This window comes from Neofelis nebulosa, chromosome 2 (genome assembly GCF_028018385.1).
Source record: "Neofelis nebulosa isolate mNeoNeb1 chromosome 2, mNeoNeb1.pri, whole genome shotgun sequence".
In the NCBI taxonomy this organism is placed as follows: domain Eukaryota; kingdom Metazoa; phylum Chordata; class Mammalia; order Carnivora; family Felidae; genus Neofelis; species Neofelis nebulosa.
Genome location: NC_080783.1, coordinates 659,284 through 683,487, shown reverse-complemented (window position 1 = coordinate 683,487; position 24,204 = coordinate 659,284). Strand labels below are relative to the sequence as shown.

General features: G+C 51.2%; 2 protein-coding genes and 1 pseudogene across 7 annotated transcripts in view; 2 read left to right on the top strand and 1 right to left on the bottom strand.

Moving 5' to 3' along the window:
- PASK (PAS domain containing serine/threonine kinase) overlaps nt 1–9,158 on the bottom strand; it is a 40,709-nt gene extending 31,551 nt beyond the window's left edge. For all 3 annotated transcript variants that reach the window (XR_009253333.1, XM_058698631.1, XM_058698639.1), the window contains exons 1-2: nt 8,851–9,158; nt 8,333–8,413 (exon numbers count right to left, since the gene is read on the bottom strand). The gene's annotated coding sequence lies outside the window, so the exon portion shown is untranslated. The remainder of the gene's footprint in view (nt 1–8,332; nt 8,414–8,850) is intronic.
- Nucleotides 9,159–9,785: 627 nt separating this feature from the next.
- The window catches only part of PPP1R7 (protein phosphatase 1 regulatory subunit 7), a 29,513-nt gene continuing 15,094 nt past the window's right edge, over nt 9,786–24,204 (top strand). For 2 of the 4 annotated variants that reach the window (XM_058698661.1, XM_058698677.1), the window contains exons 1-8: nt 9,786–9,967; nt 12,783–12,923; nt 16,996–17,051; nt 17,663–17,728; nt 18,268–18,398; nt 18,756–18,918; nt 20,739–20,855; nt 21,695–21,799. In XM_058698661.1, coding sequence (XP_058554644.1) covers nt 9,916–9,967; nt 12,783–12,923; nt 16,996–17,051; nt 17,663–17,728; nt 18,268–18,398; nt 18,756–18,918; nt 20,739–20,855; nt 21,695–21,799 — 831 coding nt within the window. In that variant the 5' untranslated portion in view covers nt 9,786–9,915. Of the gene's footprint in view, nt 9,968–12,348; nt 12,374–12,782; nt 12,924–16,995; nt 17,052–17,662; nt 17,729–18,267; nt 18,399–18,755; nt 18,919–20,738; nt 20,856–21,694; nt 21,800–24,204 lie in introns of those variants that run through there. The other 2 variants (XM_058698667.1, XM_058698682.1) reach the window with 2 other exon arrangements.
- On the top strand, nt 13,886–17,026 carry LOC131492691 (deoxyuridine 5'-triphosphate nucleotidohydrolase-like; annotated as a pseudogene).

Genomic DNA, 24,204 nt, shown 5'->3' with positions numbered 1-24,204 from the left:
TGATTGATGTCGGCACCCGGTGAAGATCGGTGGGGGGTGAACGCTGCTCCCCGGCACAGCCCCCTGGCCTGCCAGCATCAGCCCCTTCTGTGCACAATGTGAGCAACGATAATGCACAACTCTCAGCACGCTTGTGACGACCCAAGGGTCTCAGCTGCTACCGCGAATTAGAAATGCCTAATAGCCGTGAGCTGTCAGTTTGGGAGTTGGCGTAATTGGGGGCAAAGTGGCACCTCTATGACTTGCCATGTACAAAAACTAGTTCCAGGTGAATTTAAAAACAAAACATAAAAGCTCTAGGGAAAAAAAAAAAGATGAAGCATACAGTGGCCTGGGTAACTTGAGCGGGCCCTGTATCCCAGACCAGCTAGAGCTCATTAAGAATATTGGAGCTGCGGCATCTCGGAGCTACCCAGAAAGACACGACCTTTGAAAGATGCACATGAGCTGTACAGAGCTGTAAGCAGGTCACCCTAATGAGGCAGGGGCTCCCCGAAGAGACGCCGGGGCCCCAACAAGGGACAGTGTGGCCCTAGCTCAGGAGCCTGGGCCCTGGCAAAAGCAATCTTCCTGATTGCTTCCAAGGTCAAGAACAAGCAAATACATTCTCTTCCAACAAAAAAGACAGGGAAACAGGTACCTTCGGTGAGAGTCTACAGAACAATCAAACAGATCCAGACCCACAAGAACATCAGATGTTAGAAGTACCCAGGTATATGTTTAAAACGAAAAGATGTGAGTCAAAAAGTGAGAACAAGAGTCTCTCAAAAATAACTACATACTGAAAGAATCGCTTTCAGCATTATACAAATGAAGATGTAATTTAGAAACTTTCCCACAAAGATCTCTAAGCCCAGATGGCTTCACTGGTGAATTCTATCAAACATTTAAGAAGGAAATAACAATACTATACAAACTCCTCCAGAAATTAAAAACCTGTGGAGCACATCCAGCCCAGTGTTTGAGAGCAGCATTACCCTGATACCAAAACTGGACAAAAACATCGATAGAAAAGAAACCACAGGGACACCTGGGTGGTTCAGTCGGGTGAGTGTCTGACTTTGGCTCAGGTCATGATCTCACGGTCCATGGGTTCGAGCCCCATGTGGGGCTCTGTGGTGACAGCTCAGAGCCTGCAGCCTGCTTTGGATTCTGTGTCTACTTCTCTCTCTGTCCCTCCCTGGCCTGTGTGTACTCGTGCTCTCTCTCTCTCTAAAATAAATAAACATTAAAAAAAAAAAAAAGAAAAGAAAAGGAAAGGAAACCACAGACCAAAAACTCTTGTGAGCAAAGATGCAAAAATCCTCAACAAAGTGTTAGCAAATCCACCAGGCAATAAGTAGAAAGGAGAATACGTGACAATCAGGCGGCGTTTATCACAGGAACAAAAGGCCAGTTTAACATTTGGAAATCAGTCCGTGTAATTCATCATATCAACAGGCTAAAAAAGGAAAAAAAAAAAAGGAAGAAAAATCACACAATCATATCATATCAACAGATGTTGAAAAAGCATTTGACAAAATCTAACACCCCTTTATGGGAAAAAACACTCAACAGTTAGGAGGTGAGAATGTCCTCCACCTGATCCAGAGCATACATGAAGAACCCATAGCTAGCGATATGCTTGCCTTCCAAGGTCAGGAGCAGGGTAAAAACGTCCATTCTAGCCTCTTCTCCGGCACTGTCCTGGAGGTCACAGCCAGGACACAATGGCAGAAAAAGAAATAAAAGGCACAGATACTGGAAAGCAGAGCATAAAGCTGTCTCGATTCACAGAGGACATGAGAACATACATAGAAAATCCTAAGGATTCATAAAACTAATAACCTGATTATTTTTAAAGAGGGTGGAGGATGCAGGTTTTCAATGGACGCTTCACCAAGGGAGGCACGTGAATCACAAAGAAGCACATGAGAAAAACATTCACCATCATTAGTTACCAGGGAAACGCAAGTGAAGCCCTTAAGGAGTTACCATACACAAGCACCAGGCACTAGCACAGACAGGCCCCACCGGTAGGGGCAGCAGGCCAAGCAGGGGCTGTGGGGGGCCAGGGGTGGGAAGGGCAGGGAGGGACTCAGCACAAAGGGGATTCTGAGGGTGACGGAAAGGCCCTCAGACTCAACTGTGGATGTGACTGTGAGGTTGGGTAAGCCTCCCGACATTCCTGAACTATGTACTTAACATCAGCACATTTTATTGTCTGTAAACTATCTCAATAAAGTTAATTTTTAATGTCATTGGATGAGTAAGACAGGTAGGTAGTCACAGCTGAAAAGAAAATCTGAGGATTGGAAGATCTATGTGAATAAATAACCCAGAATGCAAGGACATAAAATCATGAGAGAGAAGTTAAGAGATTCAGGCTGAGATGATCTAACTGGAGGGAGAGTGGAGAGGAAGAAGCATCAGAAGAGGTAAGAGCGAGTGAGCTTCAATAACAAAGAAATAACTGTACAGGTCCACACCCCTGAGGGGGCAACTGGGCCTGCCAGGTGTGAAAGATCGACAGGAAGCTGTGCTCACCGGGCGGGTGTGTCTGGGCAGGAATAACCAAACCCATCAAAGGAGCAGGCGGGTGCCCAGCCGCAGGCCTGCGCGGGCCCGAGCCCCGGACCCTTGTCCCAGACCCGTGCCTGCAGGAGGGCCCGTGGCTGGAAGAACCCAGCCACCAGCACACGGGGAGGCCGAAGTGGCTCCACCTCCAGACCAGGACGGTCACAGCAGAGCTGGCCACACGCCAAATGTGCAAAGCGGTGCCCAGGATGTGAAAGACTTAACTTGTCAAAGTCAAAACACTAGGCTTTTAGAAGACAATTAGAAAGACCGTCTGTAAGTTTTGGGCAAGGAGAGTTTTCCTTAACAAGACACAAAAAGCTCTACCTGCAACATAAGATTGAAAATTTAGCATTAAAGTTGAGAACACCTGTTCACATACATACACACACATATAGACACACACACACACACACACACACACACACACAAACCAAATGATAGAAATAAACCACAGGTTGGGAGAAGATATTTGCCACACATATATCACCAGAAAATATCCAGTATAGTTTGAAAGGTCAATCATTTAAAATTTAAAAAATTCTAGGGCACCTGGGTGGCTCAGTCAATTAAGCGTCCGACTTCGGCTCAGGCCATGATCTCATGGTTCGTGAGTTCGAGTCCCAAGTCCGGCCCTGGGCTGACAGCTCAGAGCCTGCTTCAGATTCTGTGTCTCCCTCTCTCTCTGCCCCTCCTCCCCTCTCAAAAATAAACATTTTTTTAAAATTTACGAAATTCTAAAAGACACACCCAGTTCTATAGAAAAATGAAAACAAGGATTTCATTCAACAAGAAGAGGAAGCCCTAATGGCCAATAAACCTATAACAAAAGGTTTAATTTTATAAGCATAATCATGACAATTGTACACCGACTACATCAGCAAAACGTAATAATTCTAACATAGAGATGCTGTCCTCTGAGAGCACACGACCTGGCTTCATCAACCTTCAAACGCTCTTGTTTTCACAGGTTTAACTGAAATGCCAACCAGAAACACCTGCAAGTCCAGCCCTATGTTTTCAGGATCATTTTTCCGGGTTTTGCTTTTTCCTCTGTACCTGCTCTGAGCAGAAGATACAGGAAGTTGAACCAGAGAGCACCTGACGGTGTCTAAGAGTAATTCCATTGCTGTTGCTAGTTTTGATTTCAGAAGGCATGAGTGCCCCCCTCCACCCCGGACCCCCGAGACCAAACAGAAGCAAGAAGAGATTTGCAGGGAGCTTCTGGGAAAGTACCCTTTGCTCTTATGGGTGAACCTTTGGAAACAACCATCTTTCTCCCACTAGAACACAAGCTAGGAAGCAAACAGCTCCAACTGATCCCACCGCTGCTGTACAACCAGGTGCAGAACCGGCCTCAGGGAGAAGCCAACATGATGGAAAGCAAAGCAGAGGATGCCAAGGACGGCATTTTGAGCCACTGGATAAACCCCCCCTAAAATCCTCCTGCCTCTGGACTTCAGGTTTGGGGCCAAAAACTACTCAGAGCCTTTCCAAGACCATCTGTGTCTCTCCCCTGGAGGCGTCCTAAAGAATATCTAGGGTGACAGCTGCTGCGATGAGGCGGGGAGGGGGAAGCAAAAGGCACTTCCCAGACCTGAAAGGGCAATAAAGGCTTCCTGGAGGAGGCACCAGCAGAGCTGAGCACTGAAAACTGGGATGAAGAAGCCTTCCAGGCAGACAGAGGCACCTTAAGACAACGATTCCCACAGTACCCTGGGGAGTTTGGGACACAGGAAAGTAGGTGGAGATGGCCTGGAAAAGTCAGGCATAACTCCCAGGGCTTCCTAAGCCTGCCCAAGCAGTCTGGACTTCTTACCAAAGATTGTCTACACTTGGGAGTAACAGGACCAGATTGGCAGTTTACAAACATCACTCCAGGAGCAAAGGAGGTGGGGGATGGTGGGGAGGCAAGAAATACAGGCAAGAAATACAAGGTCTTACATTAAAGCAGTGGCAGAAAGAATACAGGAGCCCCCAAATATATAAAACAATTACTCACAAACATAAGCAATCTTATTGATAAGAATGTGGTAATTGCAGGGGATTTTAACACCCCACTTACAGAAATGGATAGATCATCTAGACACACGGTCAATAAAGAAACAAGGGCCCTGAATGATACATTGGATCAGATGGACTTGACAGATATATTTAGAACTCTGCATCCCAAAGCAACAGAATATACTTTCTTCTCGAGTGCACATGGAACATTCTCCAAGATAGATCACATACTGGGTCACAAAACAGCCCTTCATAAGTATACGAGAATTGAAATCATACCATGCATACTTTCAGACCACAATGCTGTGAAGCTTGAAATCAACCACAGGAAAATGTCTGGAAAACCTCCAAAAGCATGGAGGTTAAAGAACACCCTACTAAAGAATGAGTGGGTCAACCAGGCAATTACAGAAGAAATTAAAAAATATATGGAAACAAACGAAAATGAAAATACAACAAGCCAAACGTTTTGGGATGCAGCGAAGGCAGTCCTGAGAGGAAAATACATTGCAATCCAGGCCTACCTCAAGAAACAAGAAAAATCCCAAATACAAAATCTAACAGCACACCTAAAGGAAATAGAAGCAGAACAGCAAAGACAGCCCAAACCCAGCAGAAGAAGAGAAATAATAAAGATCAAAGCAGAAATAAACAATATAGAATCTAAAAAAAATGTAGAGCAGATCAACGAAATCAAGAGTTGGTGTTTTGAAAAAATAAACAAAATTGACAAACCTCTAGCCAGGCTTCTCAAAAAGAAAAGGGAGATGACCCAAATAGATAAAATCATGAATGAAAATGGAATTATTACAACCAATCCCTCAGAGATACAAGCAATTATCACGGAATACTATGAAAAATTATATGCCAACAAACTAGACAACCTGGAAGAAATGGACAAATTCCTAAACACCCACATGCTTCCAAAACTCAATTAGGAGGAAATAGAAAGCTTGAACAGACCCATAACCAGCGAAGAAATTGAATCGGTCATCAAAAATCTCCCAACAAATAAGAGTCCAGGACCAGATGGCTTCCCAGGGGAGTTCTACCAGACGTTTAAAGCAGAGATAATACCTATCCTTCTCAAGCTATTCCAAGAAATAGAAAGGGAAGGAAAACTTCCAGACTCATTCTACGAAGCCAGTATTACTTTGATTCCTAAACCAGACAGAGACCCAGTAAAAAAAGAGAACTACAGGCCAGTATCCCTGATGAATATGGATGCAAAAATTCTCAATAAGATACTAGCAAATCGAATTCAACAGCATATAAAAAGAATTATTCACCATGATCAAGTGGGATTCATTCCTGGGATGCAGGGCTGGTTCAACATTAGCAAATCAATCAATGTGATACATCACATTAATAAAAGAAAAGAACCATATGATCCTGTCAATCGATGCAGAAAAGGCATTTGACAAAATTCAGCAACCTTTCTTAATAAAAACCCTCGATAAAGTCGGGATAGAAGGAACATACTTAAACATCATAAAAGCCATTTATGAAAAGCCCACAGCTAACATCATCCTCAATGGGGAACAACTGAGAGCTTTTTCCCTGAGATCAGGAACACGACAGGGATGTCCACTCTCACCGCTGTTGTTTAACATAGTGTTAGAAGTTCTAGCATCAGCAATCAGACAACAAAAGGAAATCAAAGGCATCAAAATTGGCAAAGATGAAATCAAGCTTTCACTTTTTGCAGATGACATGATATTATACATGGAAAATCCGATAGACTCCACCAAAAGTCTGCTAGAACCGATACATGAATTTAGCAAAGTTGCAGGATACAAAATCAACGTACAGAAATCAGTTGCATTCTCATACACTAATAATGAAGCAACAGAAAGACAAATAAAGAAACTGATCCCATTCACAATTGCACCAAGAAGCATAAAATACCTAGGGATAAATCTAACCAAAGATATAAAAGACCTGTATGCTGAAAACTATAGAAAGCTTATGAAGGAAATTGAAGAAGATATAAAGAAATGGAAAAACATTCCCTGCTCATGGATTGGAAGAATAAATATTGTCAAAATGTCAATACTACCCAAAGCTATCTACACATTCAATGCAATCCCAATCAAAATTGTACCAGCATTCTTCTCGAAACTAGAACAAGCAATCCTAAAATTCATATGGAACCACAAAAGGCCCCGAATAGCCAAAGTAATTTTGAAGAAGAAGACCAAAGCAGGAGGCATCACAATCGCAGACTTTAGCCTCTACTACAAAGCTGTAATCATCAAGACAGCATGGTATTGGCACAAAAACAGACACATAGACCAATGGAATAGAATAGAAACCCCAGAACTAAGACCCACAAACGTATGGCCAACTCATCTTTGACAAAGCAGGAAAGAACATCCAATGGAAAAAAGACAGTCTCTTTAACAAATGGTGCTGAGAGAACTGGACAGCAACATGCAGAGGATTGAAACTAGACCACTTTCTCACACCATTCACAAAAATAAACTCAAAATGGATAAAGGACCTGAATGTGAGACAGGAAACCATCAAAACCCTAGAGGAGAAAGCAGGAAAAGACCTCTCTGACCTCAGCCGTAGCAATCTCTTACTTGACACATCCCCAAAGGCAAGGGAATTAAAAGCAAAAATGAACTACTGGGACCTTATGAAGATAAAAGGCTTCTGCACAGCAAAGGAAACAACCCACAAAACTAAAAGGCAACCAACGGAATGGGAAAAGATATTGGCAAATGACATATCGAACAGAGGGCTAGTATCCAAAATCTATAAAGAGCTCACCAAACTCCACACCCGAAAAACAAATAACCCAGTGAAGAAATGGGCAGAAAACATGAATAGACACTTCTTTAAAGAAGACATCCGGATGGCCAACAGGCACACGAAAAGATGCTCAATGTCGCTCCTCATCACGGAAATACAAATCAAAACCACACTCAGATATCACTTCACGCCAGTCAGAGTGGCCAAAATGAACAAATCAGGAGACTATAGATGCTGGCGAGGATGTGGAGAAACGGGAACCCTCTTGCACTGTTGGTGGGAATGCAAACTGGTACAGCCACTCTGGAAAACAGTGTGGAGTTTCCTCAAAAAATTAAAAATAGACCTACCCTATGACCCAGGAATAGCACTGCTAGGAATTTACCCAAGGGATACAGGAGTACTGATGCATAGGGGCACTTGTACCCCAATGTTTATAGCAACACTCTCAACAATAGCCAAATTATGGAAAGAGCCTAAATGTCCAACAACTGATGAATGGATACAGAAATTGTGGTTTATATACACAATGGAGTACTACGTGGCAATGAGAAAGAACGAAATCTGGCCCTTTGTAGCAACGTGGATGGAACTGGAGAGTGTGATGCTAAGTGAAATAAGCCATACAGAGAAAGACAGATACCATATGGTTTCACTCTTAGGTGGATCCTGAGAAACTTAACAGAAACCCATGGGGGAAGGGAAGGAAAAAAAAAAAAAAGAGGTTAGAGTGGAAGAGAGCCAAAGCATAAGAGACTCTTAAAAACTGAGAACAAACTGAGGGTTGATGGGGGGTGGGAGGGAGGGGAGGGTGGGTGATGGGTATTGAGGAGGGCACCTTTTGGGATGAGCACTGGGTGTTGTATGGAAACCAATTTGACAATAAATTTCATATATTGAAAAAAATAAAGTGGCATATGTAAAGTGAAAAAATAAATAAAATAAATAAAATAAAGCAGTGGCAGAAAGATGGAGACAGGAACACACAGACAAAACTTGGCACAGAACTGACCTAGATACACTGGGTGATGAGCACGGAAGGAAAGCCATCAAGACGGCATCCCAAGTTTCCCGCTCAGGCCGCTGCCATGCTCTGGGAGAAGAAAAGCCGGTGAAGACAAGGTTCAGGATAAAGCCAGGTTTGTATGCGACACCCAAATGGAGATGGGGGAAGCAGTGGGCGTTCATGCCACAAATACCCGCTGGCAGGCACCGTTCTCGACGCTGGAGAGCAGCCGAGAGCAGGAGGCGGCCCCTGTTCTCCCGGACTCGCCATCCAGAAGGGGGAACAGGCAACACGAGGTAAACAAAACACTCGCGGCCAACTCCGGGGTGGACGGCGCGCCGGTGGGGTTAGGCCCCGGCCGGGTCCCAGGGCCCTAGCGCGCCGCAAACGGCGGCAAGGCGGCAGCGGGCCACCACCAGCCGCAGCGACGCGAAGGGGACGCAGGGATCGGGTGCGGCTCGTCCACGGGCCGCGCCAGGAGCCAGCGGGTCGCGGGCCGGCTCTCTCCAGTGCAGGCATCTCACCTGGGGCCTGCCAGGGTCTCCCAGCCAAGTTCGCTTCACCCGCCGGGAAGGAGCGCATCCTCGCCTCCGGCCCCACCGGCCAATCGCAGAACGACTCGTGCCGATTGACAGGCCCTACGAGCCAACCACGAGTGCTTGTGGGCGGGACTCGGCAAGCTTGCGCGGGGAAGCGGGCGCTAACGGTTGCTAGGGACGCACCGGACTCCCTTTACGGCGCCTCGGAGGAACCAAAAAAGACGGCGCCTCGGCCCGCGGGGTCTGACCGACACCGTTTCCTCGGGTCTCCGAATCCGGAAGGGTGAGCAGTGCGCAGCTCGCCTCTCTGCGGCCTCGGAGGTGGGGGGCGCGGGGGGGATCCCTCACGGGCCACGCACGCCCAAGGGGCCGAGGGACCGAGGGACCGAGGGACCGACAGAGGCTGAGGCTCACAGTGGGCTGGGTCGACGTCCTGGACCCCCGAGAGGCTGTCCCCGCACCTGCGGGTGGAGCTGGCCCCCGGTGCTCGAGCCCCGGCCCCTGGCCTCGGCTCCGACTCCGGCACGAGAGCGGGCGCCCTGCGTTGAGCGTTAACTGGAGGCCATCCCTTCACACGGACTAAATCCGCGCGGCGACATCGGGACGAAATTGGCCACTGTACAGACGCAACCTCTGAACCCCGGAGGGGCCGGCACGCCCTCGACTGGCCCGCACTTTGCTGCCCCACGCAGAGACCCTCGATGAGCCCCAAGCATTTCCCAGGTTTTTCTCTTCGCTCGCCTGCAGCCACGCCTCCGTGCATGAGGCCCCGACCGCCCCTGTCTTCTTCCCCGCTCCTCGCCTCCAGAAGCCTCCGGTGCGCTCTCAGATTACCTGTCCCTGGGAGGTGAGGCTGGCTACTCCTGGGGGCTGAGGCCCGCATGGCCTCGCGAGTGGACTACAACTCCCATGAGGCGCGGAGGCTGCGCAGGCGCGTCGGGGGTTCAAACCTGGGGTGGGATTCCATTGGCTGAGCAGCACTGAGTCGGGAGCCCTGATTGGCTGAGGAGCCTGAGGCGACACATTCCGGAAAGGGGAAGAGCAGCCAACATGGCGGCGGAACGCGGCGCGGGCCAGCAACAGTCGCAGGAGATGATGGAGGGTGAGTGGCTTCGTGGGGCGGCGGCCCAAGGGCCCCGCGGGCGGGGAGGCAGCGGCCCGCGCGGGTCCTGCCTGAGAAAAACGGGACTTCCCGCCTCTAGCCGTGGCCTGGGCCCCGCCGCGCGCCCTGACAGCTGCCAGCCGGCTCCGCGGGGCAGGGGCGGCCCGGGACCCCGGGACCCCGGGCCGAGACTGCGGCAGTCAGGAAGGCGCAGGCGGCCGGGAGGCGCCGGACCCACGGCCGGTGGGAGGGGAGAGCGGCGGCGCAGTAGAGTGGGTGGGGACTGACGACGCGGTGGTTCGACAGCCCCGGCGTCCACCAGCTGGCGGGAGCCTCGTACCGAACCTCTCTCTGAGCCTGGCCCATGGGGTCGGTCCCTTGGGCAGCTTCCTGGAAAAGTAAGGCGCACGGCCCCATGGGACCTGCCCCAGTCGGCTCGTGGGTGAACGTGGTGGAGGTGGAGAAGAGTCCTCTGTTAAGCAAATGTGTTGTGGGGAACGGGTGGCAAGGAGCCGGGAGGTTGAGTTCTGCAGAGGGGATGCCTGGTTTAAAAACTATTCTAGTTCCAAAAAGACTAAATTCAACTCTTTAGCTTTGTTGAAAAAAACCACATGCATATTGTGTGTGCATATAGTTATATACACACAGCAGTTGGAGAGCCAGTCATGTTTTCCTAGTGCTTATATGCTTTGGGCTCTGCTGGTTTGGAGGGGAAGTGGGGATGAGGTCAGAGCTCCAGAAGAGCAGCTACTGTCTGATGTGTAAACTACTAGGTAAGAAGGGAGGCGGGGTGCGAAGAGGAGCTGGCCTGTTTGGAGTGATGGCTGCCCAGCCAAAGCCACCTCTGAGCTGAGCCTTGACAGATAACTACAAATCACCAGGTTGGGGAAAGATCAAAGATCATTTCAGGAGAGAGAAAGACAAAGGCAAAGAGCTGTGAAAAGAATGCGGTCTGCCTGGAAGAAAATTTGACCAAGAATAACAGTCCTGTTGGAGGAGGGTGGCAAGAGAGGGTCATGGTGGACCTTGGTGAAGGGTCTTGGATCCTTTTAAGCAAGAAAGTGCCTCTTCCTGTCTGCTCTCCTCGACTCCCCGCGTCCCAGTCTACTCCTTCCTCTTCAACTGTTTCCATGTCTTGGTAAAAGGAAAATACAAAACCTAGGTGATCCTCTCTCTCCCACTCCCAGCCATCCAATTAATCAGTTCTGGTGACTCTATATCCTTAATATCTCTTAAGTCTTCAGTACCTCTTCCGCTCCCTCTGCCAAGACTTTGAACCACCCCATTTCCCAGTGTCCCAAAGTCACCTTATATTCTGATCTGCTGTCCCATGCTCCAGACCCTCTGCTGCCTTCAGGATAGAGTCCCAGGTTTCATTAGCTAGGTCCCTGCCACCCTGGTCTCAGCCACGCCACCCCATCTCCCAGTAGAACTTGCTCTCCCTTCGCCATGACCACAGAGTGCCCTGTGCTTGGTGATCACTAGTTTACTTAGTGTTGACTGCGTGTCACACACATGCTGACTGCTGCTTTTGTGCCTTTTCAACTTTAGCCCTGACAGCGCCTCTGGTAAATGGGTCCTAAACTAGCCTTCTACAGATGAGGAGAGTGAGGCTGGAAAAGGAAAGAGCCTGCCAACGCTATGTCTCTAAGGGCAAGTTGAAATCTCAGCTGGAGCCAGAAACATTCCAGAAACTTGGAGTCAAAGATCAGATTTGGATTTTAGAATCAAATCAGATTCTCTGGCAATGCAGAATGGATTTGACAGAGCCAGAAAAGCCACCGAGAGACCAGTCGGGAGGCCTGGCAGTTGCCAGGGTGGGGAAGAAGGAATGGATTTGGAGGTTTGGGAGGTGGGTTTCGTAAGGACTTGGTTTTATCCAGCAGTCCTTTCCTGGGAACTGTTTTCCTAGGCCCAGGAGGAGACAGAAAGGAGAAGTAGGACTCCTGTCCTCAAAGAGCACACCCCTCTGTGGATAAGCCGTAGGCAGGAAAGAAAATGCCTTCAGTATGGTTGATAACTCCCAGTAATTCATTAGTGTTTCAGCTCTTCCAGATTCCAAGACAGGTCATGGAAAATGTTGGAGAAAGGAAAATGATGTGACAGTCCCCCCAAAGAATTTTTATCAGTCTGCTATACTTAGTCATTGCCTTATTCATTAATTCAAAAAATATTTATTTACCAGCCTTTCAAAACTCTCGGCTGGTATCACTGTGTGCTGGTGTTTGGCATCAGTGACCTCTATGTGGGGCAGTTGGCACTACTGGCTGTCTTCTCCTTTGTCATTACAGCCCCCCCCCCCTCCCGCCCACAGTCTGATTTGAGTTAGTCTTGATTTCTTTCAGAACATGGGCCTGTGACGGGGCTGGTTTTCTTGGCCAAATGGATAGTGGAGCGTGGATGAAGGTATGTGGTGGGAGGGTCACACGGTCCCCTGTACACGGATGTCCAGGCTGAAAGTGAGCCGCGCAGGAGGTACTTCATTGCGTCGCTGTCAGTACGTTCGGTCACAGATGACCCAGGGCCTTCAGAACACCTGGTAATTCTTCAGTCTTCTCAAGGGCAGGAACAGTATGTTACTCATCTTCGGACCCCTGTGTCCTCCCTGCTCTGCCTTCCCCCACTCAAGTTGTCCCCATCTCTGTGCGCTGCAGGTGGCGCCCAAGAAATGGAATACAGGTGTTTGTTGAACTGAATTCAACGAACGATTCTGAATGAAGTCTTTTTGAGTTACAACTGGATATCAGTCTATTCTGTGTTCTTCAGAAAGTCACATAAAGCGGCTGTGAATTCTTACTGATGTGTGTGCATTCAGTTGACAGGCGAGTCGAATCTGAAGAGTCTGGCGATGAAGAGGGGAAGAAGCAGAGCGGCGGTATAGTGGCAGACCTCAGCGAGCACAGCCTGAAGGACGGAGAGGAGCAGGGGGAGGAAGACCCAGAAGGTACCAGGCCGAGTTAAGAGCCTTTCACTCACTAAGGGCGGGAGGCGGGGTGGGTGCGGCCGTGTTGCACGCGATCCACCCAACACCCACCCCACGGTGGGTGTTGGGGAGGCAAGGGCGGCGGGAGGACTGCTGTGCGAGAGGGGGTTCGTTTGGCGAGCTCTCGTTCCGCTGATGCAGCGTTGGAGGCCCTCTGGGGGCTGGTGGCCGTGTGCTCTGGGGGCGTGCGCCCTCTGTGGTACTCCCTTAGTGAGCTGACTTGTGGACGGCATCCGCAGGCAGGATGCATCTCTTTGGAATTGCACTGAAGGCAAACACGACCAGTGTTACTGGTGCTAGCGTGGCATCTGGAGCAGGATCAGAAAATCGCGTTATTAACCATATATTCGGAAAGCGAGATGTGAAATAAATATTTTGGCCGATGACGCTTTTGTTTCCTATCGTAGTAACATACACTAATTTCAGAATAGCACTCTTAGTATTTTGGAGAAGTCGTTTGAGTCCTGCTTCACCATACTTCCAGGCAAGGATTGACTCCTAAGATACCTAGATGTTTGAAAAATTGTCTTAGGTGGAAACTATCTCCATAGCCTCCTATTGTTTTAGTGATTAACAGAAACAAAATTAACTTACAGATGAGAAAAGTAAATTCTCAGTCCATAATGGGTGGTTTTTCACCCTACCAACCATGATCTTTGGTTAGAAAATAGATTTACATTGAAAAGAAGTGAGACAGGGGCGCCCGGGTGGCTCAGTCGGTTGAGCGTCTGACTTCGGCTCTGGTATGATCTCAGATCGTGAGTTCAAGCCCCGCGTCGGGCTCTGTGCTGACAGCTCAGAGCCCGGAGCCTGCTTCGGATTCTGTGTCTCCCTTGCTCTCTGCCCCTCGCCTGTTCGCACCCTGTCGCTCTCTCCCAAGACAACGTAAGCATTAAAAGAAAAAAAGAAGTGAGAGCATAGGAGCAGACAGAAAGATGTCCAAGGTATGTTATTAGGTGAGAGTAGCAAATTTCAAAACAGTATGCACGTTAAAATTTTATTGTTAAAAATATTAGTAATATGTAAGTTTTAACATACTTAACAGAGAAAGCACATCAAGTTTCAGTTGAGGGTCTCCGAACAGCAGGTGTGAGAGGGTCTTGTACTTTCTGCGTTTTCGAGATTTATATACAATGTGTGGACTTCTAAGGTGTTGGTAGTCACGTACTACCCTTATGATAAAAAGAAAACACAAATTTATAAGAAAACGAGACTAATTTTGAAAATAACATTGTGCTCTGTGCCAGTGAGGATGATTGGTAACTATGGCAACGTAATTTTAAGGCAAAAGGAGATTACCATGAAAGTATCAGCCACATTTACTTTGGAATGCCAGAGTCGATATTCTGGAAGTGATGTGGGTGGAATAAGTACACGGGAATGATGGATGAGAGCTTTCGTTACTGTCTTAACTGAGTCACAGACGACCAAGAGAGTGGGAGCGTCGCCTGCTCTCGGCGTCTGAACACCTGGCGCTCGTGGAGAACCGGAGAGGCGGTGGGGCCCTGTCATGGGGCTTCTCTCCCTGGGTGGTGAGACCTGCTCCCTTGGCCTGCCCAAGGGCTCGTGGTGACAGAGTAGAGGGGCTGGACTTGAGCGCAGCTTGTCAAATCCAGAGTTCCTTCCTCCAGACCGCTGGCTCATCAGAAGCGCTCTGGGAATATACATTTTTATAACTCCTTAAGAGAAACCAGGACTCACTCCCACTTGTATTTGTTTAAGTGCTAAGTTCAAATAAAACAAATTCAAACCTGTCGACTGTTACCTTTCACTTATTTTCCCTAGCCTTTTTTTTTTTTTTTCCCCTCAAAAGATCAATACATGGTACATTTGGGAAAACATTCTAGGCTGGCGACTGTTTCAGAGGTGAAGCTGATGTTTTGAGGGGCCTGCCCTGTGTGCTGGATGGACAGACAGAAGCACTTTACGCTGTGTGAGCACCTGTCCTGGGGAGAGCCCGGGCCCGGTTTCCACCCACGGGCCCTGCTCCATTGTCTGCACCTGCCCTGGACTCTCCTGGCGCCCCGCTTTGGACACTGGGTGGCCTGGACACCTGCCTTCATTGCAGCTTCCTGAGTTCACGGACGCTGCATTTGTGCTGCCTTGGGCCGAGGGGTAATTTGGCTGTTTCTCTTGGTTTTGCCCCACTCCTTTCACTTCGTTCCTGGGTTGGTTGGTATCCTCTAAAGTTACAGCTTGCCCCCTGTGCTGCTGTCTTTTCTCACGTTCTGCTCTGCCACACCCTGCACCGAGGTGACATACGCACCATCTCCCCCAGCAAGCGGGCTCGGCCTGCGGAGGACACCGCGAGGCTCTGCTTCGTCCTGCCCTCGGAGCACGCCACCGCTTTGACCGAGGGGTCTGCGCGGGCTGCGGGCTACGACCTACGACCTTTGCAATGCCCGTGATTATACAGTACCACCTATGGAGAAAACCCTTGTGGAAACACTCTTGCTTCCGGGTGCCGCGGAAGGGTAGCTCGCCATTTTGGCTTAGCTGCGAAGCACTTCATAGATGTAGAAGCTGGCGTCACGGGTGAAGATTATAGAGGAAACGTGGCTGTTGGACGATTTAATTTTGGCAAAGAAAAGTTCAAAGTCAAAAAGGGTGATCGGATTGCACGGCTCATTTATGAATGGATTTTTTTATCCAGACATGGAGGAAGTTCAGGTTTTGGATGACTCTGAAAGGAGTTCAAGACGTTTGGGTTCTACTGGGAAGAATTAAAATTTGTGCTAAGAATAGAAAATGAACAGACATTTTTTTTCTTACAGAGTTTTTGCTAAAAGTGAAAAAAAAAACTCTAGTAAATGATAAACCATAGTAAACGACATACTTTTGAACTGGCCGTTGTGGATTGTTGTGGAACAGGCACAGTTAGGAACCTGAACTCAGCCGGTGCCAGCCGGTGCTTACGCTGCTGGGTCCGGTCCGAGTGGCGTGCGCCTCTCTGCTGCCTCCAGTCAAGGGGCCAGACTGAGCAGCAGATGGACCTCCGGCCTTGGTCCTTGGGAGGCCTGAGGGCCACAGCCATGAGCCACCACAGAAGCCAGCACAGCTCTCCCACAGGGCAGAGGCGGTGGTAGGAGCCGGGTAGGACAGCACTGGGAACGACCGATTTGCGGGAGATCTGGGAGAGCGGAGGTTACACACTCCCACAGGAGTGTCACAGCCAGGCGGCCCAGTTTCTTCAACCAAAAATTGCAAGAGCAGAAAGGAACATTAGAGAAATGTCATCCAGTCATGATATATGCCCTTATTCAGATCCTAATAAAAGCAGATGGGGTGCGTGGGGGGGGGAGGGGTGGAATGGGGGGAATCGTAAGACAATTGATGAAATCAAAGAACGACTGTTACTTTTTTAAAGCATCGAATCCTTTCAGACACGCATGCTTCTGCAGTTCAGAGGAAATGAAGAGGGCTTCTTGGGGCTCTCCTCGGGCACTAGGGTGGGCTGGCCTTCTGCTGGGCCGGGCCCCCAGTGGGGGAAAAGCGTGTTTCCCTTGTTAGGGCTCTCCGGTCCGTCTGTTGAGCTGTGCTCTGTTGTGTTTTCCTCTTGGCAGACGAGCGTTTAGAGATACCAGGCCACTTTCCAAAGCAATAAAAGGCACATCCTAGCACATCTGACATGCCCAGCATGATCCATATTCAGATGGTCTGACATGTGGCCACAGACGAGAAAGGAAAGGTCAGGGAAGAGCAGGCTGCTGCCAGCTGTGCAGCTCTGGGCAGCCACCACCCCCACCCCCGTCCCCCCGCCACCGTCCTCCCTGCAAGCAGCTTCAGACTACATTTCCTTCCCTGGCAAGTTCACTGGCACAGATGGAAATTTGGAGACTTTTGCCAGTCACCTAATTCAGGAAAGTCAGAATGCTTGAATGGTGACCATTATCGGAACTGTGTTAAGCCGGCCACACCATCCAGGGCCCCCGCACCACCCATTGGCGTCTCCTCTGCACTGATTCAGCTCTGTGAGCCAGGCAGCCTGAGTCCCAGCTCCACTGACATTCGGGCTCTGAATGGGCTGTTTTCCTTATTTTTTCAGAAGGACAAGAGCTGCCCGTGGATATGGAAACCATTAACCTGGACAGAGATGCAGAGGTAATGCCACCTGCTGGAGCCAGCCTCAGGGGGCATGGTGACGGACCACTCTGGCCGTCAGGGTATCTTCTAAGGAGGTGCTGGATTAGTAAGTGATTACCCTAGGCGAGGTCGTCTGAGTCCCCTTGGTTGGGTCAGATTCTTTCTGTCCTTGTTTTTAATACCCGTGACTGAAACCCATTTCTGTGTGACCAGAGGGCTGGGCAGCAGACGAAACGCCCTTGGCTCCTAAATGCCACCAGTGGGTCAGGTGATGACTTTGTAAGTCGTGGGGGTCCTGGCCATCCCGGCATCTGAAACACACTGAGCGTCAACAGCTCAGTGTGCAGGAGACCGCCAGGGAGGGCAGACTCACTGGCTGCCCTCGGCAGCTCACAGCTCCTGCCCATGGGGCTGCTGCGGGGTGAGAGAGGGGCTTTACGTACTGCTCATTGTTTTGTAAAACTGCTGAGGAATGTCTCACAGTGCTCCTGCATGTTGCTGTGGCCGGTCCGCTGCAGGCTCACCAGCCCTTCCTTGCCCGCCCCTCCACCCGCCAGGCCGGCCTCCTTTGGTCCTAGTCCAGGACACGGGTCTTCAGGCAGCTGAGCCGGATTTCTTCTTCGTTTCAGGACGTTGATCTGAACCACTACCGCATTGGGAAAATCGAGGGATTTGAGGTGCTGAAGAAAGTAAAGGTATGAGGGGCTCTGTCCTTTGTCTCCTGGGGACACACGCACCCCGGAGCCTGTCCTACCCAAGGGACACAGGCACGTGCATCACTGAGACTCGGTTCTGCAGAAGGGGCTAGCCTCTGTCCAGAACTGACATCAGCACTTGTATCCTAAGCGTGGCCGGGTTTACAGAGGCCGATGGGCTCTTCCTGATGCCTGGCAGTGGTCCAGGGCAGGGCCTGCCTGCCGTTCAGCACACCCCAGCCTGTGTAGTCCTCAACTCATTTCAGTTAAGTTTGTTCAAATTCAGGCCCTCCAGAGGTTGGCCAATGCAATCCCTGGCCAACGACCCCCTCACCGAGGAGATGCACTCCATGCGGGGCCCGCCTCCAGCCTCCCTTTGGGTATCTGCCCATCCTCTCCAAGGTGGGCACATTTCTAGAAAACAACAGAAGGATGAAAACCGCATTCCCTGTCCCATGGAAGGTTTGTCCTGTAACACAGTTGGCACTTCCTCGTGACCTCCCTGCTGCCTATGTCACCTGTCCTTTTTCATCCCTCAGAGTCTCTGCCTCCGTCAAAATTTAATTAAATGCATTGAAAATCTGGAGGAGTTACAGAGTCTTCGAGAGCTGGACCTTTATGACAACCAAATCAAGAAGATTGAGAATCTGGAGGCGCTAACACAGTTGGAGTGAGTCATGAGTCCAGGGGACAGCCGAGGGGCCTGTCCACTCTCCCCAGAGCTGCCCTGGGCCCCACGCTCAGTCCTGGAGGGCCACCTTTGCCACAGGGTCCCACCCAGCGCCTGTCTCCATGGGTGGCGTTGGCTTGCCCACAGTCCCAGCCTGCAGGTTAAACCTTTGATTGCGGACTCCAGGCCGGTTCATTTAGGGGCCGGCACGATTGCTGCCGTCGGGGCGCCTGGAGAGTCGGGGTGGGCCGCTGGGTGGTGCCTGGCCCACCGGGCGGGGCGGTGCCTTCAGGTTGGTTGCGTTCAGAGCTCTAGTCCACCTGTTCTTAGGAAAAATTAACGCTTTGCCTGTCCCAGGATTCTAGATATTTCTTTTAATCTGCTGAGGAGCATCGAAGGAGTCGACAAGCTGACGCGACTGAAGAAGCTCTTCCTGGTTAACAACAAAATCAGCAAAATCGAGAACATGAGCAGCTTACAGCAGCTGCAGATGCTGGAGCTGGGGTCCAACCGCATCCGGGTAGGTGTGGGGTGCGGCTGGCGGTGGCACTTTCGAGATGCGTGTTTGGCTGTGCGTCTCGTATCATATGGTTCTATTTTCCAGGAGAAAAGTGCCAACTGCAGGTCAGTGTTCACAAGAGCGTGCGCTCACACCACGCGGTCTGGCCCTTCTGTGCGCGTCTCACTTGCTCTGCCTCCAGGTCACGACCTAACCTTAGCAAAGCGTCCCCGTGACGTTCTGCCCCAGGTGAACTGGTCAGCCCCAGACACTTTGCTTTTGAGTCGCTGAGGCTGTGTTCTTTGGTGGGCCTCTCTGAGGTGACAGTGCCCCAAGCACAGCAGAGTGGTGGCCTGCGGTGACCTGACCTCCACACGGGGGCCGTAGGAGGCACGTTGCACCTTCGGGTGCTTGGCCGGCCCATCCTCCCTGGACAGCCGCGTACCAGCGGAACACGCCCCATGGCAGCCTAACATCGCGCCATTTACCGGGCCCTGACCTCTGGGAGCACTGGGCAGAGCAGGCAGGAGGCGCTTTGGCAAAACGGTCTGGGGTGCTATAGGAGCAGTCCTTCACCCACCTGACTCATGGGTGCTGGGCACTGCCCGTGGTGGGAGCCACAGATGGGGTCACAGAAGGACTGACATGGGGGGGGGGGGGGGGGCCTGCCAGCAGAGAAGGGGAAGGGTCACCGGGACGTGATGAGGGTACCTCCCAGCCAGAAGACCCCTCAGTCCTCACCCCACATCCCAGTGAAGCCATGCTACCGAGCCCGGGGCTTCCCGCTGGCCTTGTTGAGCAACTAAGAGCCGGTGTTTCCAAGCACTTCTTCACCTGCCTCTGTGTTGGGAGTAGCCCTGTGCCTGGCTTTGTGTCTACGGCACACCGTGATCCATCCCACTTGGCCCTGGAGAGCTGGGCAGGATGCAAACCAAGGAGGGCCTCTTGTGACGGTTGTTAGCAGGGACATGGCCCACATATCAGAGCACCATGTTTAAAACTAAAGAGTGGCCCAGACGTCAGCCCCTTCTATCAAGTGTATCTCTGTAGAATGTTTGTAGGCAGCACGGTGGCCCAGGAGCCAGGAGCAGCTGGCAGGATCCTCCTGCTCTGTGCAGGCAGGAGCAGCTAAGGATCCATCCCCCTGGATCCTCCCCCCTCATAAGCACCCCCTAAGCCCCCCAAGTCCCGCTGTGAGGTGCAAGGGGGGATGCGGTCTGCACCCCACTGCTCATTCAGTGTCTACGGAAAAAGCTGGCAGTGAACTCAAGGAGGAGGGAAACCGGTCCAGGCAGTCAGTGCTTGCTAGAATGTCTGCTCTCCGCAGGGCCCTGGAATTTACAGTGAATAGAGGAGCACAGGATGCTGGCAAGGGGGGAGGGTTGTGGAAACTGAGGTAGGGGACAGAAAGCCATGGAACAGAGGCTCCTGCTCTCAGGAATCCTGGTTGGCATCCCAAGGTCAGAGCTGCTTCTGGGGAGACCTAAGCTCTTGGAATGCATCGTAAGGAACCCTACGTGGGATGACAATAACGTATCGACTCAACTTCAGCACTGAGAGGGACTTGAGAAATGTCCTCGTCTGTGGGTTTCAAACTGTGTCCCCTGACCTTGAGCTCGGGGGTGGGGGGCACCCAGGAGACAAGGCCTTGGACTAGCCACCTTTTCGCATTCTGTACTTTCAAGTGAGACTTCATGGGAGAATTTCCCGAGTGGATAAGTAAATTGCCCCCGTCCCAGGGCTCAAGTCCAGATAGCTGTATCTCCTCGCCCGGCACCTTTCCCTCTCCAGTCTCGCTGGTCAGCCACACAGTGCTAACTGCTCCTCTGTCTTTTTCGTAGGCAATTGAAAATATTGACACGTTAACCAGTTTGGAGAGTTTGTTTTTGGGGAAGAACAAGATCACTAAACTTCAGAACCTGGACGCACTTACCAACCTGACGGTCCTCAGTATGCAGGTACTGACCCACCTTTGCTCCCATCTGGCCAAGCCCCGGCCGGCGCACCGCTGCCGAACAGCCTTCACCTTTGTCCGCCACCGCGTCCGGGATCGACGCTACTGTTACCACCAGTGAGCAACCGAAATGTTAGGGTTCAGAGACTTAGACGTACGTGTGTGTCATATGCACACACAGCTAAAAGTTCCCTCCCTGGGCGGTCTCTAGCCAAGGGGGCTTCTTGAGAAGGCTGCGTGTGCATGCTCTCAAGCCTCCCGGGGTGTCGGGCTCAGTGGTGGCAGCACTCCTTGCACACCCGCACAGAGAGCACAGCCCTGGGAGGGACTGGCAAGCACGCCCAGGTTCAGGCTCAGGCCGCCTCTTCTGCTGGAAGCGAATGAGTGGAACCGGACCCTCGAGGTGAGGTGCAGGAGGGCATTCTGGCTGCGGCGGGTCCACCAAAACCACCTGTGCCTTTTGTGAAGCAGACATTCTGCAGACTCTTAAAAAAAGAGGGCCTTGTACTTGAATTTGAGTTACAGTATGTCCTGAAAGAAATGATAAGTGATTTATTTTACAGCATTCGGTATATTTGACATTTTTGAATTACTGAATTAACTGGGGTAGGCCTTCCCCGGGCACACCTAAAAGAGTGAATTCCTCGCCTAAAAGCCCCCAGCCTTCACACACGCATTCTAGCCAGTGCCACAGCCTCGAAATGTTGATCTCTTTCTCTATGTGAATTCCCACCCAGCGCGCTTAAAGTGTCAGCTCCTCAAGAGGAGAGCCCTCCTTTCCTAAAAGCCGTTTTTTCCATACCCTCCGTGCTATCCTGATGGTTGTTGCTCTCCCTGTCACAGAGCAACCGGCTGACCAAGATGGAAGGTCTGCAGAGCCTGGTGAACCTTCGAGAGCTGTACCTGAGCCACAATGGCATCGAGGTCATCGAGGGCCTGGAGAACAATGTAAGACATCCGCTGGTCCGGGGCGGTATGGGCATGGGGACCGGGCAGCCGCCAGCCTAGGCCTGGTCGGAAGAAGATTCGCTGCCTCGAGGGGCTCGTGGTAGAGACCTTCCCAAGTCTGAAAACAGAGAGCTCCGTCTTCACACTAGCACGTGCATAAAACACACACAGTGCTCCCCCTCCCCTTGGGGGAGCACGGAGCTGTTGCTGCATGCCGTGCGCACCATACAGTCACCAGCGGCACCGCAGCCATTTGGGAAGAATTTTGGAACACAGACCCCGCGCGTTCCTAGGTGCCCCGTGCTGCAGAGGGCTGGCAGGTGCTGGCTGCCGTCTCCCCCCCTCCATTCCGGCCGCCGCACTCCGTGGCAGCAGCCTTTCGGCACACGGGGGCCACGGGGGCCACGGGGGCCTCCAGGTCTCAGCTGCTCTGAGCTGAGCTCCTGCGCGTTTCCTGCTCCTCCCTGCTTTTCACCAGCCCTCGTGAGGCTAGGGAGGGCCTGTCCGCCTCCCACGGACGGCCCCGTTCTCACTCAGCACAGGACAGCCTTAGATGCGCTGAGCGGGGAGGCGGGCCAGCGCTGGCCCCGGCCCCTTTCAGCTGCCTGCGGGCAAGCCTGCTTTTCCTCACTGCGATACTCAAGACAAATAAAATACTTTTTCTCATTCAGTTTTACTGAGCTTTTTTTTTTTTCTGTTTTATTTTTAGCAAAGGTAACCATATTGGTCACTTTTGTTACCGTAAACACAGCGTTTCAATCTTAGTAAAGGCTCCGTTGGCCTCAGCCCCTGGGCCTGGTCACCGTTAGTAACGTTTTAGAGGGAAAACCACATTCTGAATTTCCTTTCACCAAATTTTAGACAAGGCAGAATGGGCCTCTGGTAAGTTTAGTTGCCTTCCTCCGCCTCGCAGTCAAATTCAGAGTTGACCAACCTGGCGTGTAGACGGGTGTACACTCAGGCAGCGCAGGGCGGTGGCTGGAGGCCCGGTTCCGAGACGCGGGACTGTGTGCGGAGGCCATGGCGTCAGAGCTGGCAGGGTGTGCCGACCCCGCGCGATGACCAGCCTGCGGGGCCCGCGATGGTGGAGAGCTGGGGGTCTCCCCAACTCCCTGGTCTCCCCAGGGTGGGGGAAGTGTGTCTGCAACAGGGCCGACAGAGGGGCAGGTCCCTGGGCCAGCAGGAGAGAAGCTAGAGCTTAGAATTTTACCAGCGGGAGTGGGCACTGTGGTCAGGGTTGAACTCCAGATCATTCTTGGGCCTCTGCAACAAAACAGAAAAAAAACAAAAACGGTTGTGGTTTTGAAGGTAATTATGTAATTAGAATATTTATCAAGGTCCAGTGTGACAGTCTGCTCGGGCTTCGTTCAGTTGGAGATCAAATACTCGTCTGTATTTTCTCTCTCAGTTTATCTGGAAGTTATTTTTGTTGTGGGAAGTGAAGAATTGAGTGTACGTTTTTCCCAAATGGCAAATCCCCCGTCCCAGCACCACAGACGCCTTGCCCAGCATTCGGGCTCTCCCCGACCTCTGTGTCTGCTCCTGGGCGCTGGGTTTTCGGGCGCTGGCGACCTCGCACCCGCTGCTCTCTGGCGCCATGACCGCGGCACTGTGCGTGGTCCCATGTGCTGTGCTCGCTCCCACCCTGCCCGGTTCCTCTCTTTATTTTTTTATTTTTTATTTATTTATTTTTTTAAATTTTTTTTTTTTTCAACGTTTTTTATTTATTTTTGGGACAGAGAGAGACAGAGCATGAACGGGGGAGGGTCAGTGAGAGGGAGACACAGAATCGGAAACAGGCTCCAGGCTCCGAGCCATCAGCCCAGAGCCTGATGCGGGGCTCGAACTCACGGACCGCGAGATGGTGACCTGGCTGAAGTCGGACGCTTAACCGACTGCGCCACCCAGGCGCCCCTATTTTTTTATTTTTTTAAGTAGCTCTCACCGGTTTGCTTTTGGATGAGCTTTCAAAACACTGTCCAGCTCCCCAGCCCAGAAAAAACAAGACAGTGTCGAGCACATAACTGAGTTCCTGTGCCAGTGCTGTGCACCGTGATGCCCCTGGTGCTACGGCCTTGGACGGGGCCCGCGCCGTCATCGGCCTGTCGTGTGTCTCCTCGTGTGCACCCCGTGACACCGAGCACTGCAGGATGGGGTCAGAGGGCCAGAGACCACCGCCGTGGAGGATCCGGCCCTCTTCTGCCGAGTTCTCCTAAGTCCCCGCTTGCTGCGGTCCCACCAACCGCCCCCCAGCTCCCATAGGCAGGAGCCTCCTGGCACACTGCAGTCGCGTGGCAGTCTGAGCGCACGCGACGTGCCCGACACAAGCTACTCAGAGGAGCTGCTCATCTGCGTGCCCGTGCCCAGCTTGTATGTGACCTTGACGTGGCACCATGTAGCTTCCT